The sequence below is a fragment of the Phyllosticta capitalensis genome (genome assembly GCF_038381095.1).
Source record: "Phyllosticta capitalensis strain CBS 128856 chromosome Unknown BKA78scaffold_6, whole genome shotgun sequence".
Taxonomy (NCBI): Eukaryota; Fungi; Ascomycota; class Dothideomycetes; order Botryosphaeriales; family Phyllostictaceae; genus Phyllosticta; species Phyllosticta capitalensis.
This window is the reverse complement of record NW_027117444.1, coordinates 2,169,374-2,182,464: the sequence shown is the minus strand read 5'-3', so window position 1 is coordinate 2,182,464 and position 13,091 is coordinate 2,169,374. Positions and strand designations below refer to the sequence as shown.

Here is a 13,091-nt window from a genome sequence, read left to right as displayed (position 1 = left end):
CCGGAGCCCTCGTTCGAGGGTTCGACTGCGGTGGTGAGCATTTAATCCAGAATTATACATTTACCCGCCAGGCCACTGGCAGGCGGCGGGTACCTGGACTACTTTGGGTCGGTAGTCTCCACCACCTGGCTCCAACGTCGAGCCATTGGAAAGGTGGGTGGAATCGTCAGGCCAATGGCGCGGCAGACGTCAGGATCGTTCTTTTTTTGGTCTGTTGCAGCGCTTAACACTCTTTTGTACCGTGGTGTTGGTCTGGCGCAGAGCACCCACACCACCAAATCCACCACTCCCGCGCTCACAAACCACACCCTTACCCTCCCCTTCAACCATCGACCCTCACCCCACACCACCGCGCCGCTCCCACCTTCGCCACCCTCGCCTACCCTCGCACCAACACACAAGCAACAAAACCAAAAGGCGGCAAAACGAAGCGAAAGTAAACACAAGCCGGAGCAACGGAACAAAAGACGAGATGGACGGGCGCAAAACTTGTTTGCGGAGATAGGTAGAGTAGAGTATGGATAAAGATTAGAGGAAAGGGAGAAAAGAATCAATGGGGTAGGAAAGGAAGGAAGAAAGGCATGAATTTGACGTGAGCACTGCGGGCATAGCCCAAGGAGATTTCTGGCTGACGGCCGCTGCAGGCCGTGGTGGTAGGTGTGCGAGGCTGCAAAAGGGGGGGACTTGGGCCAAGCGAGTGTGCGGCTAGGAGCTTCGCCAACGCGAGACAGAGTAGCAGCAGCCGAGTGAGGAGGACATTAGCGAGGTCGTCACGGGGTAATAATGGTACAGACATGGCCTGAGACAGCAGTGGAAAGCAAAGAAAGACCAAGGAACTTTTCCCATCACGACACACACGCATATCCAACCTTTCCCCTTCCATCTTCCCTCAATCCGCACCACCTCCCCACCTCTCTCCACCTACTTCCTCGGCAAATCCCTAAAAACCCTCTTAAAGATCGCCTTGCTATTATACAAATTGACAAGCCTCAACCTCTCATTATCCAAATGCGCCGAATCGCTTGCCTGGCCGCACGGCAGATGGGCGGCGGGGGCGTCGAATTCCTTCTCGAGCAGGCGGATCGACGGGATGGAGCCGCCCTCGCGGATGTAGAGGGGTCGCCGCGCCGGCTGCGTGCGGTAGGCTGTTGGGTCTGCGCTGCTCTTTTCGGCGGGCGGCGTCACGCTGCCGTTGGCGAGGGTCGAGGATGTGGTTGTGGTGTTGGTTGAGGAGGTGGTGGGAGAGCGGGGCGTGAGAGAGTGCGAGGATGGCGGTGCTGGTGCGTCGAAGTAGCCGGGCGCTGTTGCGCTGACGCTGCCGCCGTTGGTCGTTGTGGTCGTCGAAGAGGAGCTGTGGTTGGAATTGGCGGCGGTCCGTGCGGCCGCGGCCGCGTTGGCTGCCGTGCTGAGGTTGACGCTGCTGCGCCGCCGCTCTTCGACGGGATGCCACACGTCGATGATGGCATCCTCGAGCGTCTGGTAGATCTGGTTGCGAAAGTCGCCGAGCCACGGCTCCGCCATGTGGTCGATGGTGATGGAGAGGGTGTTCTTGGAGCCTATTTCGGAAAAGGCCTCGTGCAAAAAGTCGGTCAGCGCTTTGGCGACTTGCGTTGCTTCTTGGTTGGGCACCAGACGCAGCGATATGGGAGCAGAGGCGAGACGTGGGATGATAGTGGAGTTTTTGGGGCCCGAGGTGTGGAAGCGGTGGATTGTGAGTGAGGCTTCGCGCCAGCGCTTGATGAGCGATTCTGCGAGGGCATCGGCGTCGCCCAAGTCAGGGTTGCGGGCGATGAGTGATTGTGTGATTTCAGAGTACAGTGCTCTTTCGTCATCGCAGATTGGAGGGACAGGGTCGTAGAAGCCGGGAATTTGAATCTTGCCGTGCGGGCCACTCAGTCTGGCGAGCAGCATGACGAGGTCCTTGAGTGATTCGTCGAGCAGCGAGCTTCCGTCGACACCGCTGTGCAAATCTGGATGCGGGCTCTCGATTTGAACTGTCGCATGTATGACGCCGCGAAGTCCGTACGTCAGACAGGGGACATGGTCGTCGAGCCAGTAACTGTTGGCCAAAAGAATCCAATCCACGTCTCCAATGATGTTTTTGTTTTCGCGCACTGCTTCAGCAAAGCCACGCGAGCCAGACTCTTCCTCTCCTTCAATCAGGAAGATGATGTCAGAATCCAGGGCATGTTCCTCGAGCAGCTCGGCAACGGCAAATATGGCAGCCATGATTGGGCCTTTGTTGTCCGAAGTTCCACGGCCGTAGAGATATCCATCAATACCCTCCATGGAAAATGGGTCGGTAATCCACTTTCCATTCTCATTTTCTGCAGCAATCACATCGTAATGGCCGTAAAAGAGGATCTTTTTCCTCTGGCTTGAGGTTTTTGGGTTACCCCTGAACTTCGCAAAGATGACAGGGTTGAAAGGGTCCTCTGTCTTGAGCATCTCGGTATGCGCACCGAAATTTTTAAAAACGGAGCGGAGGTAGGATGCACCTCGTCGACAGTCGGCCTTGTAGCGAGGGTTGGATGAAATGGTGCGGTACGATACAAATCTTTTGAGGGATTCAAAGAGTCGTTCTTACAGTGGTTAGCAAAATACTCGGCTCAGCTTGATCTGACCTACCATTGCTTGTGGCGGTTGGCCTCGAGGGCGTGACTTGGCAGTCTCGGACATCCCAGACGGCCGTGGTCGCATCATTTCCTCCAGTCACATAGATTGGCCTGCCATTGGACATGGTAAATGCAGACGCAAGCACAAGACCTTCGTGAGCCTGGAACTTTGTGACAGTCTCGTATTGGCGGTTGAGTTTCTGCACATAGCCTCGATCACCAGCAGCAAAGAGAAAGCCACCACCAAGGACAATGGATAAAACATCGCCAACTTGAGTCTTGACACTTCTGACGAGCTGCTTGGTCTCGAGGTCCCACACGTTGATTTCCCCGTCTGGCCGTCCACTGTAGAGAAAGGTGCCGTCCAAGACTATGGCCTGAACCGGATTGCCCTCGTCCCGTCCGTCTTCCAGTTGCTGTAGCTCCCGAATTCTACCACCATTTTCGCGGTCGAGCCCCCAAATTTTGATGATGCCGTCGCCACCTCCAGATATCAACACCTCGTCATCGGCAAATCCAGCTATCGAGCCACTGGCCAGCAGCATGCAGTACACATAGCCATAATGCGCGAATTGGTGGATGTATTGCTTGTCAAGCTCTAGAACCTTGCCTCCTTTTGCATCGCGAGGCCCTTCCGAACAGTCCGGCCTCGGTGTCTGTATGCCTCCAGGGCCAAGGGAATCAAAAAATCGGTCTTTGCGAAAGGTCGGGTGCGCAGTTGGGTGCGGCGGAGGACGTGTATCTCTTTCTCTGAGATTGTACCACTGAATGCTGGTGTTTTGCGCGCCTAGGTAAATGGTCTCGTGAGCAGCCGAGTAAGATACACAAAAGACGTCACCAATGTCGTAGCTCGAGTAGATGGAATAGACACGGGCAAAGGTGCGGGCATTCCAGACCTGATTCTCAGTCAGCTATGAGTCACTGAGGAGGTGGCATGGGGCACCCGCATTGACAATCCGGTCACCGGCGCTGGAGAATAGGAGCTCCTGGTCCTGCGAGAGGCATAGACCAAGAACACTCCCGCGATGACCGCTGATAAGAGCAACGCGCTCGTAGGTCTCTAGTCCGTAGACCAGGATCTCACCGCCCTCGGTTCCGGCGAAAATGTATTGAGCAGAGACGGCCAGAGCAAGAATGGACTTGTCATGCCTCATGCGATGGAAGAGGTTTGGGACAATCGGCTGTTGGGTCGGGGCAGCCATGGCAGTGGTTCCGGACGCCATTGCCGACTGGTCATGGTTTCGCGCGGCGAGGAAAGGGTCTATGCGGAGAGAAGGTCGTCAGCAACACGTCGGGTGGAGCTTGAACGGCGGTGAAAGGTGTGATTTAGGTTGGCAGCCGTGTGGAGACGGCTCAGGGAGCGCGGAACGGCGCCGACGGGATGAGCCTGGTAAGGCGTCGGGGCGCGCCGCTCGGCCCGATTGACCTGGCAGTAACCGAAGAATCCATGGAAAACAAGAACAACGAAACAACTTCAACCCATCACTTACCACTCTTGTACAAGCCGTAGTCCGACTCGCCGCACCCTTGACGTTTTCCGATTCCAAAGTCGTGTCCGCACCTCATGGCTCTCGACGGCCCAAGGCCCAACATGCTCCGCCCGGCTGAACTGCACCCGGCAAAGTCGAACGACTGGATCAGATCCTGCCTCGACTGCGTCAAGGACTGAGCATGTGAGGAGTGGCCGCCAGTCGGAGCATTTTTCCAGCAATGGTCGTCTTTATAAGCGCCTGCTGAACAAGGCTCCGCGTTTCGAGTTGGGTTTGTTCCGTGCGCCGCGACCGACGAATGAAGGGTCATTTTGACGCCGGGTGGTCTTGCAACGAGGCGTTACGCAATGACGAGATTTCTCCTGGCGATTGCAACTGCAGCTCCCAGGGATGTTTGGAGAGTCCATCTGACAAGGCATGAAGCCAGAGAAGGAGTTGAGAGATTGTGGCTTGCTACGGTGTTGCCATAATCAAGCAGTGATTCAGCCTGCAGGAACGAGATGGTTCCAAGTCGAGAAAGAGCCGGGACTGAAGGAGGAATCGAGGCGAAAAGGAGGTCAAATTGACTGGAAGCTGCTCGCCTGCCCCAAAACCAGGCAGGTTGCGGCGCTTAGTGACGCGAGACGCATGGCCATGTGCCATCGGAAAACGACAGTCTACACTACAGCTGCAGTTTGGGTAGCGCGATAACAAATGGCAAGGTAGCGGACGAAGCAGCGGTTGATTTGGTTGGGCATGAATGAGGCTCTGGACCCGACAAATGGATGCATGCAACGTAGAGGGAGCCTATGGCAATTGCGGCGAGCAGCGTAAGCCATGTATGTAATACGACGATGGGTGTCGACTGGGTCTGGCAGTCTGGCACGGGTGGCGCAGCGAACAAAGGTGGACTGTGGCTGTGGCGGCTGTGGCGGCAAAGAGAACCTAACTGGAAACGGTCGAGCTCGGGCAGGTATCCCGACGCCCAACGTCCTCGTTGCTTTTTGCTCTCTTGACTCTCACTCACAACAGACTCGTTGTTCGTGGCTGTCTCTCCCGGCCGTTGAGGCGCTGCAGGTTTACATCAGTTGGTTCACTTCCTGCAGCAGTCACAGTGCAGCCGCCGGTAGACGACCGATAACCTAGCGCGAGGGCCGCGCCGACGTCTGAGAGAAGCGCCATGCCTGCAGCACATCAGGACCGCCCTCCCCGCCAACAAACCACCGTGAGCCACGCCCACAGCTCTCACCCACCGACTCTGATTCGTTCTATAATTCCCGCTTCCCCGGTTTGCTCCAGCAACTTGCCAGTCCAGACATCATTCCACGCACTTCGCCCCGGTCCCTCTCCCTCATTCCTCCCCTCCATCACCTAAATGGCTGCTGCCCTCCCCTCTTCGCGACTGTTGGCCCGCGCTGCTCTTTGACCGGAACAATCTCTTGGTACTGGACCCCTTTAAAATATACTTTGATCGTGCCTCCTCCCGTCCAAGTCTAGCAACCCCAACCTTGTTGCTGCAGCTTGCCTTGACAAACCCTGCCCACCACTTTGGCCCTCTTTCTTCGTCACACAACCTTGGTCTGCATCCAGACTGCAGAACGGCAAAATGGTGGCGGCACTCGGGCAAACCATTACCATTGTCAACAAGTCTGGCAAAGTCGTCAAGACTGTACGTCTCTCATTCCCTTGCTGTTCGTCATCTGACTCATCCAGAGCCAACACCTCGTCAACGTCTTCAAAGAGGCCAAGTCGGCCTACCGCGAGCGCAAGGCCGAGATCAAGGCTGTCCGCGATGCCGAGCTGGAGCAGAGGCGCATCGAGCGCAGGCTGGAGAATATGCGAATCGAAGATGGGCGATCCGAGTCATCCAAACGCTCCAAAAAGACCAAGAAGTGGAGGTCCAACGACGACAAACCCCCGCTCGAGCGTGGTTACACCGACACGTTTGCCGATGAAGAAAGTCCTCGCAACGACGGCAACGACGCCCTCGCGCGACGATATACAGACGGCCTCTTCCTCAAACGCTCCAAGTCGAGCAAACGCGACTCCAGGGATTCGGTCGACATGGATCTAGCATATGGCGAGATTCCTCCTCCTCTCCCTGACCATCGCGCACAAGAGGAACTTGAGCTGCGCGACAAGGTCAATGGCCTGACGGCACTTCTCGACGAGGCCAATTGCGTCCATCATTCTGTCCAGTCCATGATTGGCAGTCTTGAAAAGAATCCAGATGCACTGGCTGCTGTCGCCCTTACCCTAGCCGAGATTAGCACCATTGTCACCAAACTAGGACCCGGCGCACTTACTGTCCTCAAGGGCAGCTTCCCAGCTGTCGTGGCGCTCCTCGCAAGTCCGCAATTCATGATTGCAGCTGGCGTTGGTGTCGGCGTCACCATTGTTGCCCTTGGAGGCTACAGAATCATCAAAAAGATTACCGCCAAGAACGAGGAAAAGCCGCTAGAATATGGCGGGCCAGTCAAATCGATTGAAGAAGGTGATGATCGCTACGTGTTGGACGAGCTTGCGCCTCCCGAGCTCAGCCGCATCGAAAGATGGCGCCGTGGTATTGCAGACGTTGCAGCCAACAGCGTTGGAACCAATGTCGAACACGAGCTGGTCACTCCCGGCGCTGCAGACCGTTTCATCGAAGAAGGGCTCATCAAAGAAGATGACCTCAAGTCACGGCGAAGCAAAAAGACGACTCGCAGCTCAAAGTCGCGCAAAACTCACAAATCGTCCAAGTCGGACAAGTCTGACACAGTTAAATCTGACAAAGAGAGGCGGTCAAAGAAGGAGCCCTCGGGTTTGCGCATGCTTTTCAAAAGCGCCGCTTGATGATGTTTGATGATTTTTTTCTTTTCGTTCTAGATGAATGCGCATGGTCACCCATGAGATATTTTTGTAAGATACCACTCGACTCTTGGTGGACGTCATTCCGGCTTCCGGCGATTGTTTCTCGGTCGAAACCTGGGGCTTTGGGCGTTTTGAGTCGCGCATGTAGGAACAGCGAATCGCATGATGAGAAATTTTTCGAATGCATCCTCTTGGCAATGCTTGATTTACTCGTCTGGTCCCTGAAGGTTTTGTTGATGTCACCGTCGGTGATTGTAGCGGGTCACGTGATGGCCGAAAGTCTTCCAGACTTGAGCTCACTTTTTGCGGCGAGCGCCGCATCATCAACATCCAGCCTTCTCGCAACCCAACGCCAACGCCCGCGGACCAACCTTTTGTGCCCGACTCTTCCTCAACTCCTTCGCCGTCGCCAACCCTCAATCTCGCTTCTTTTCGCCTCTGAAGCTTCGCACCGCATCCACTGAGCCTTTCCGTTTCAACTTTCGCCATGGACCACTCGAGAGATCCTTGCCCGTGGGTCGCGCTGTCCGACTTTGGTGGTGCATTCTGTATGGGAGTATGTCATTCCATATCCTCGCATTGGCCCAGCTAACAATTCCAGGCTATTGGTGGCGCAGGTACGATTCGAATTCGTTCAACAACCGATCTCTACTCACAATCGAATAGTATGGCACGGCATCAAGGGTTTCCGCAACTCGCCATACGGTGAACGCAGAATAGGCGGTATGTGCATCACAATCGACGGCTAGACTCGTCTGACAAGGGACCAGCAATTACGGCAATCAAGGCGCGTGCACCAGTCTTGGGCGGCAACTTTGGCGTCTGGGGCGGTCTCTTCAGCACCTTCGACTGTGCCGTCAAGGGCGTCCGCAAAAAGGAGGACCCGTGGAACGCCATCATCGCAGGCTTCTTCACCGGCGGTGCCCTCGCCGTACGTGGCGGCCCGAAGGCGGTGCGCAACGGCGCGATTGGCTGCGCCATCCTCCTCGCCGTCATCGAGGGTGTCGGCATCGGCTTCCAGCGCATGATGGCCGAGAACACGCGACTCGAGGCCCCCCCGCCGCCGCCGCAAACGCAGGCCGCTTAGGACGCTCTGCTTCGGCTTGGATTAACGGGGAGCTAAGGGGATCCGGCCTGACACCTACCTGCGGTATAGGGCTGGCAAATGGCCGAAGTTCAGACAACATCTTGGGAATTGTGATGGGAGTGGTTGTGGATCTGGTGTGCACGCATGCCAAATGGATAAAACGCTGACCGGACGGACGACCTTACATGCACCGTCTTCCGCCACGACAATCGGCACCGTTCTGAGGGATATACACCATTAAAAAAAGCTTCCAGAAACAGGGGAATCGGTACAACACGACGGCAACGGGAGTCTGTTCTTCGGCGGCCTACCTACCTGCTCGACTCGGGAGACGGCGCTCTCCCATCCAGCAAGCGCGCCTCCATGCTTCTCATTTCGTTCTAGACAGCACGACACGGCGTTATTACTGTATTTTGTCGCTTTTCGACACTCACACACACCACTCCACTTCTTCCTGTGTTCTTCCTCTTTTTTCGATCGTCAAATTTTCGGAGACTTTTTGGAACTACTCCTCCCTCCTCCGACTCGACGCGGACGGCGGCCGCCGCGTTCCGAGAGGCGCCGCTGTTGTCTGCGAGTCTTGTATCATACGCGAAAGTGGCGGAAGAAGGAGAAGGACATGGCATGGGATGCGGCTGCAGCTTGTGGCTGCGTCACCAAATACTCGAGATAATGGCGTTGTATGGGGGTAAATGTTTGATTTGTCAATTAGATGGTGGGGATCTGAATTGATGCGGATTTTCTCAACCCTTGCGTTCTTTGCTTTGGTACTTGAGTCTCATGTACTTTGGCTCTTCACTGAGAGGAAAGGCTCGTAGAAGGTAAGTGATGTTCCTGATTTTGCGCTCAAAGAACAGACGTTGACAATTATCAGTTCCAGACGGCGAACACAGGCGACTGAATGACCTTCGGACCCTGGAATGTTTAATTTTGCTCGAACGATCCTCGATTCTCGACAAGTTGCGAAAAACTCACCTCGCTGGAGGAAAGTGCTAGCCCCCTCCCCGAGGGCAGTGCAGATTCTAACGATTTCTAGCTTCGGACATTGAACAGGTGACTGAAGGCCCATGGATGCTTTACATCTGCTCAACGGTCCTCCGCTTTTCGATCGAGCCCCAGCACATGCTTCTCGCAACGCACAAAGTTAGCCCTGACCCCACGCTCTGGACATTGACGAAACATCCGTTTTCCTCGACGCCTTCTCGGGCACTCTTATTCGGCATCCATCAACGCGTCTGTTTTGTCCTCTCTTCTTGCTCCCGACATCATGAGCGGCGCCGCCCAATCATCGCGCAGGTGGGTCACGTTTGTCCCTTTTGGCGCCATTCATGGCGATTTCAACGACGCTGACAACGGCAGCGGAAGCGGTGACGGCGATGAGTTCGACAAAGGCATGACGCGCGAAGAAATTGATGACTTCGTGGATGGCAACATGTATGACGATGATGATGACGACGAAACCGACGACGAAGGAACCATCGAATCCCAGAAACAGGAAATCGAAAAGCTGAGAGCGGATCTCGACGAAACGACTCGAGAAGCCGCGGACAAACACATTGCCTTCGTCCGTCTCACCAGGGAAACCGAGACAAAGTGCCACATCCTCCAAGAAACCATCAAGCAGCATGAACATCAAATCGAAAGGCTGGAAATGAGGAACAACTCGCTGTACCACGACAACAAGGACAAACGCCTCGCACTCTGCCTTTTTGTCAGAGACTTTAGTTATCTTCGCAACGCCCGTGACTCCCGCAAGGAAAAGAGGCAGATACGGGACGAGCGCGAAGAGCCGCACGACAGACTCAGGGAACTTGGAATGACCATCAGGGTGCTCCAAAAGGAACTCAGGCAGCACACCGAGCGCGACGACGCGCGCGACGCCGAGCTGGAGAATCTGACCCAGGACAACGAGGCGCTGAAGGCGCGCGTCGCGGAGCTGCCGGAGCAGCTGCCCATACGGGCGAAGCGCAAGCGCGTCAATGAACAGGAGCCGAGTGAGTAGGGAGGAGACTAGGGGCAAGATCAGGATGTTGGGCGATGCGGCGAGCTCGTGTCGTCGTTGGCTGCTTGTCGTTGGAGGCAGATGAGGTGCGTAGGCACGGGGAGTTGCGGTTTTCTTTTGTCGAAGGTGGTTCATTCTCAAATTTAATTCCGCGTCTCATGTACTGGTCTGAATGCCGTGGCTGCTGGTCGACTGTTTCTATTGAGTTGACTGCGTCTTTTGGAAGAGGTTCTGGCAGGTGTATCAGTTGGCTTGTGTCTTCCATCGGTGGCTATGCGGCTGGCTCGCAAGTCAGTCAGCTCGTCAGTCACCCTTTTCCCTTGGTCTTTTAAATTTCCCCGCGCTACCCGTTCTGGACATCGACTTGACAACTTTGGACCATCACTTTCATTCTTCCCCTACACCACTCACATCGGTCGCAGCGTTTCTTGTCATCATCTACAGTGCCATGCCTCCATCTTGCGATATTGCTTGCAGACACTGCGAATGGAGTGGCGAACAGCTCATCTACGACTTCGGGAGCGACGAGGAGGGCAACGGAGTAAAGGCGTCCTCAGACGAGTCCTCCTCCGAAGACGAAGACGAAGATGAAGAAGATGAGAGCGATGACCAAAGGGAAAGGCGGAGAGCAAGGCGGAGAGCCTTCAGACAGAAAATCGAGCAACGCAAGGAGAGCTTCACCGAAACTGCTCGCACGAGGAGGAAGCTGAGTCGGGACGAGAGACTCGACAAGCAAGTCTCGATCATCGCGCGCTTGGAGGGCCGCGACATCCGCCGCCTCCGTCGCTACGAATCCCTCAGAAACCGTCACATCGAGCAACGTAGGAGGCTCAAACGCCGCGTCGCCGTGCGCAACGAGCGAATCGAGGAGCGCGACCAACGCATCACTGAACACGAGAGCAGCGTCCGCAGACTGGAAGACGCGGTCAGGTCGCGTGCTCAACAAGTCGAGAGGCGCAACACGCAGCTGGGCATGCTCGCCGAGATCAACGACCTCCAAAGGTTGCGCATCACGTCGCTCGAGGAGCAGCTGGCTGCCAGGCCTGGGCAGACGGCGACCGCGACGCCAAGGGAGCGGTCGTCGCGCCCACCGACATTCTCCTGGCCCTCGTCCTTGTCGTCCAACGCTTCACTCGGCAAGCTTGCGCCCACGGACGGAGAATCAACTCAAAACAATGCCTCGACGAACAAGCAGCCCGCCACGAAGGCCGATGTGATCCCCACAGCCAAGGTTCCTCGCCCGACACCTAGGATTCCTCTCTCGAAACCCAATATTCCTCGCCCGACACTCCAGGTTCCTCTCCCGACCGAATCTCGCAACCTTCAGAACCAAACCATCCAGACTCAGAGCACCGTTGAGCGCCACTCCATGCGCGCAAGACCCAGGGGTTCCATTGCCGACATTGCGTTAGGTCGAAGGCGGTGGCTCTGAGGTGGAAGCGATCATATACCAAGGGGATCCCTAGGGTGTGAGATGGAGAGCGGTCACGGGCAGGGTTACTAGGTCAGCGCGAACATACACTTGTTAATCCATTTCCATGTTTCTCACTTACTTTCTTTGCTTCGCTTTCCTTACTCTCTTTTTCTCTGCAATCACCTCATTCATAACGTGTGCGAGGGTTCGGCGAGGGTGATTCACCTATGTGGGATTCAAGTTTCCATTGATCGCACGTTCTAGCAATCGCCTCTCCACCTCAAAGTTCCTGGGGCTGCTCGCCGCCACAGTCCACAACGTTCCACACCTTCTTATCCACATTCTCAGCTCTGGTGGCAAGACTCTCGTCCTCTCCCTCAACTTTCGGCCATGCATCGGCTCACGGACTGGGCCAAGGTGCGGCAAGCCATGCCCGAACCTGACGGCTCTCATCCTACGCACGGCAATCAAGTCTACCAGGAGAACCAGGAGCCCGAGAAATCCCAGAGGAACCAGGACGACCAGGACGACCCGCTTGAAGAGACGATGTCGGAAAACAGCCTGCTAGCCAAAGGGAATGCGGCTCTCAGACAGTGGCTGCTCCAGCGCCCTGATGACTGCAGTGTACATAGGGATATAATTGAAAGGCAACAGCGGGAAATCGAGCAGGTCAGAGCATCTGAGAAAAGGGTCAGCGCCGGTGTTGAAGCTTTGAGGGACGCGTACATGACCCAAAACACCCGCGCGGATGCCGCTGAGGAGACAGTTGCCCAGCAAGCGCAGACAATTGCCCGAAAGGGAAAAGACTTTGACAGGCTGCAGAGCTTTGCCCAGAGGGCGCAACAGTATTGGGACGAGCAAATAGCTGTGCGAATCGAACAAGTGGCGCAGCATCAAGAGCGCATCACGCAGCAAGAGCAGCAGATTGCCCAGCAAGCGGAGGAAGTAGCCGCGCAAAACGAACAACTCGCACAGCATCAGGAACGCATCACACAGCAGGAGCAGCAACTAGCCGAGCAAGCCGAGCAACTCCGCACCCAAACAGCGACCATCGCCAATCTCACTCAACGCTTGCGGCGCCGCGAGGCCAGGACTCGCAACCGGCAGCCACAAACGCAAGAGGACCGCGCCGACCCGCGCGACCAGCGCATCAGGGATCACGAGGAGAGTATCCGCTTGCTCAAAGACGATGTCAGGATGTTTATGGACCACGACCACGCTCGCAACACGCAGCTTGGCATGCTCTTGGAGATTAACGAGTTGCAAAAGTCTCGGATTGCTGCGTTGGAAGGACAGCCGGGACTGCGCACCGCGAACGAGGGAGAGACTGCATCCAAGACTCAAAGCGCGTACACGACGCTCTTGACAGCATCCTCCGGAGATTTGGAGAGCACCGCCCCGAAGGTACTGGAAAGTAGCCCCTCTCGACAAGAGCGCCGCGCAGACTTTGGTGCGGAATCAACAGTGCATGTAAGTCAGGGCAGGCGGAAAGGCTTAGTCGGGCGACTGGATTCGTTTACACAATGATGGGAGAGCTTGGGGACGAGCATGTGCCCACACTGTGAGTGACGAGAGGAGGATCTACTCCAAGGTGCGTTGCCAGAGTGTTGCGGCACAGACGAGAGTATTCAAATCACTAAGTCAAGACTAT

The 13,091-nt window shown here is 55.9% G+C and overlaps 6 protein-coding genes across 6 annotated transcripts; 5 read left to right on the top strand and 1 right to left on the bottom strand.

The window, feature by feature from the left end:
- Positions 1-921: 921 nt before the first annotated feature.
- Positions 922-3,817, bottom strand: BKA78DRAFT_252460 (beta-Ala-His dipeptidase; the record flags this gene model as incomplete). The annotated part of the gene is made up of 3 exons (XM_066884740.1): positions 922-2,582; positions 2,629-3,517; positions 3,569-3,817. 3 exons carry the CDS (start codon positions 3,815-3,817, stop codon positions 922-924), a joined length of 2,799 nt encoding a protein of 932 aa, XP_066743761.1.
- A 1,873-nt stretch (positions 3,818-5,690) lies between these two features.
- BKA78DRAFT_332121 (uncharacterized protein) lies at positions 5,691-6,919 on the top strand (the record flags this gene model as incomplete). The annotated part of the gene is made up of 2 exons (XM_066889948.1): positions 5,691-5,753; positions 5,798-6,919. The coding sequence occupies 2 exons, from the start codon at positions 5,691-5,693 to the stop codon at positions 6,917-6,919; spliced, it is 1,185 nt and encodes a 394-aa protein (XP_066743760.1).
- Positions 6,920-7,424: 505 nt separating this feature from the next.
- Positions 7,425-8,012, top strand: BKA78DRAFT_237174 (mitochondrial inner membrane translocase subunit Tim17/Tim22/Tim23/peroxisomal protein PMP24; the record flags this gene model as incomplete). The annotated part of the gene is made up of 4 exons (XM_066883865.1): positions 7,425-7,493; positions 7,539-7,554; positions 7,604-7,660; positions 7,708-8,012. Coding segments are annotated over 4 exons (447 nt in total), but the record flags the coding sequence as incomplete, so codon positions are not given.
- A 971-nt stretch (positions 8,013-8,983) lies between these two features.
- BKA78DRAFT_156501 (uncharacterized protein) lies at positions 8,984-10,318 on the top strand. The gene is made up of 3 exons (XM_066883026.1): positions 8,984-9,013; positions 9,061-9,320; positions 9,390-10,318. The coding sequence occupies exons 2-3, from the start codon at positions 9,292-9,294 to the stop codon at positions 10,024-10,026; spliced, it is 666 nt and encodes a 221-aa protein (XP_066743758.1). The 5' UTR covers positions 8,984-9,013; positions 9,061-9,291; the 3' UTR covers positions 10,027-10,318.
- Positions 10,319-10,474: 156 nt separating this feature from the next.
- Positions 10,475-11,458, top strand: BKA78DRAFT_296727 (uncharacterized protein; the record flags this gene model as incomplete). Its single annotated transcript, XM_066886657.1, has 1 exon — positions 10,475-11,458. One exon carries the CDS (start codon positions 10,475-10,477, stop codon positions 11,456-11,458), a length of 984 nt encoding a protein of 327 aa, XP_066743757.1.
- A 372-nt stretch (positions 11,459-11,830) lies between these two features.
- On the top strand, positions 11,831-12,967 carry BKA78DRAFT_296726 (uncharacterized protein; the record flags this gene model as incomplete). The annotated part of the gene is made up of 1 exon (XM_066886656.1): positions 11,831-12,967. One exon carries the CDS (start codon positions 11,831-11,833, stop codon positions 12,965-12,967), a length of 1,137 nt encoding a protein of 378 aa, XP_066743756.1.
- Positions 12,968-13,091: the final 124 nt, after the last annotated feature.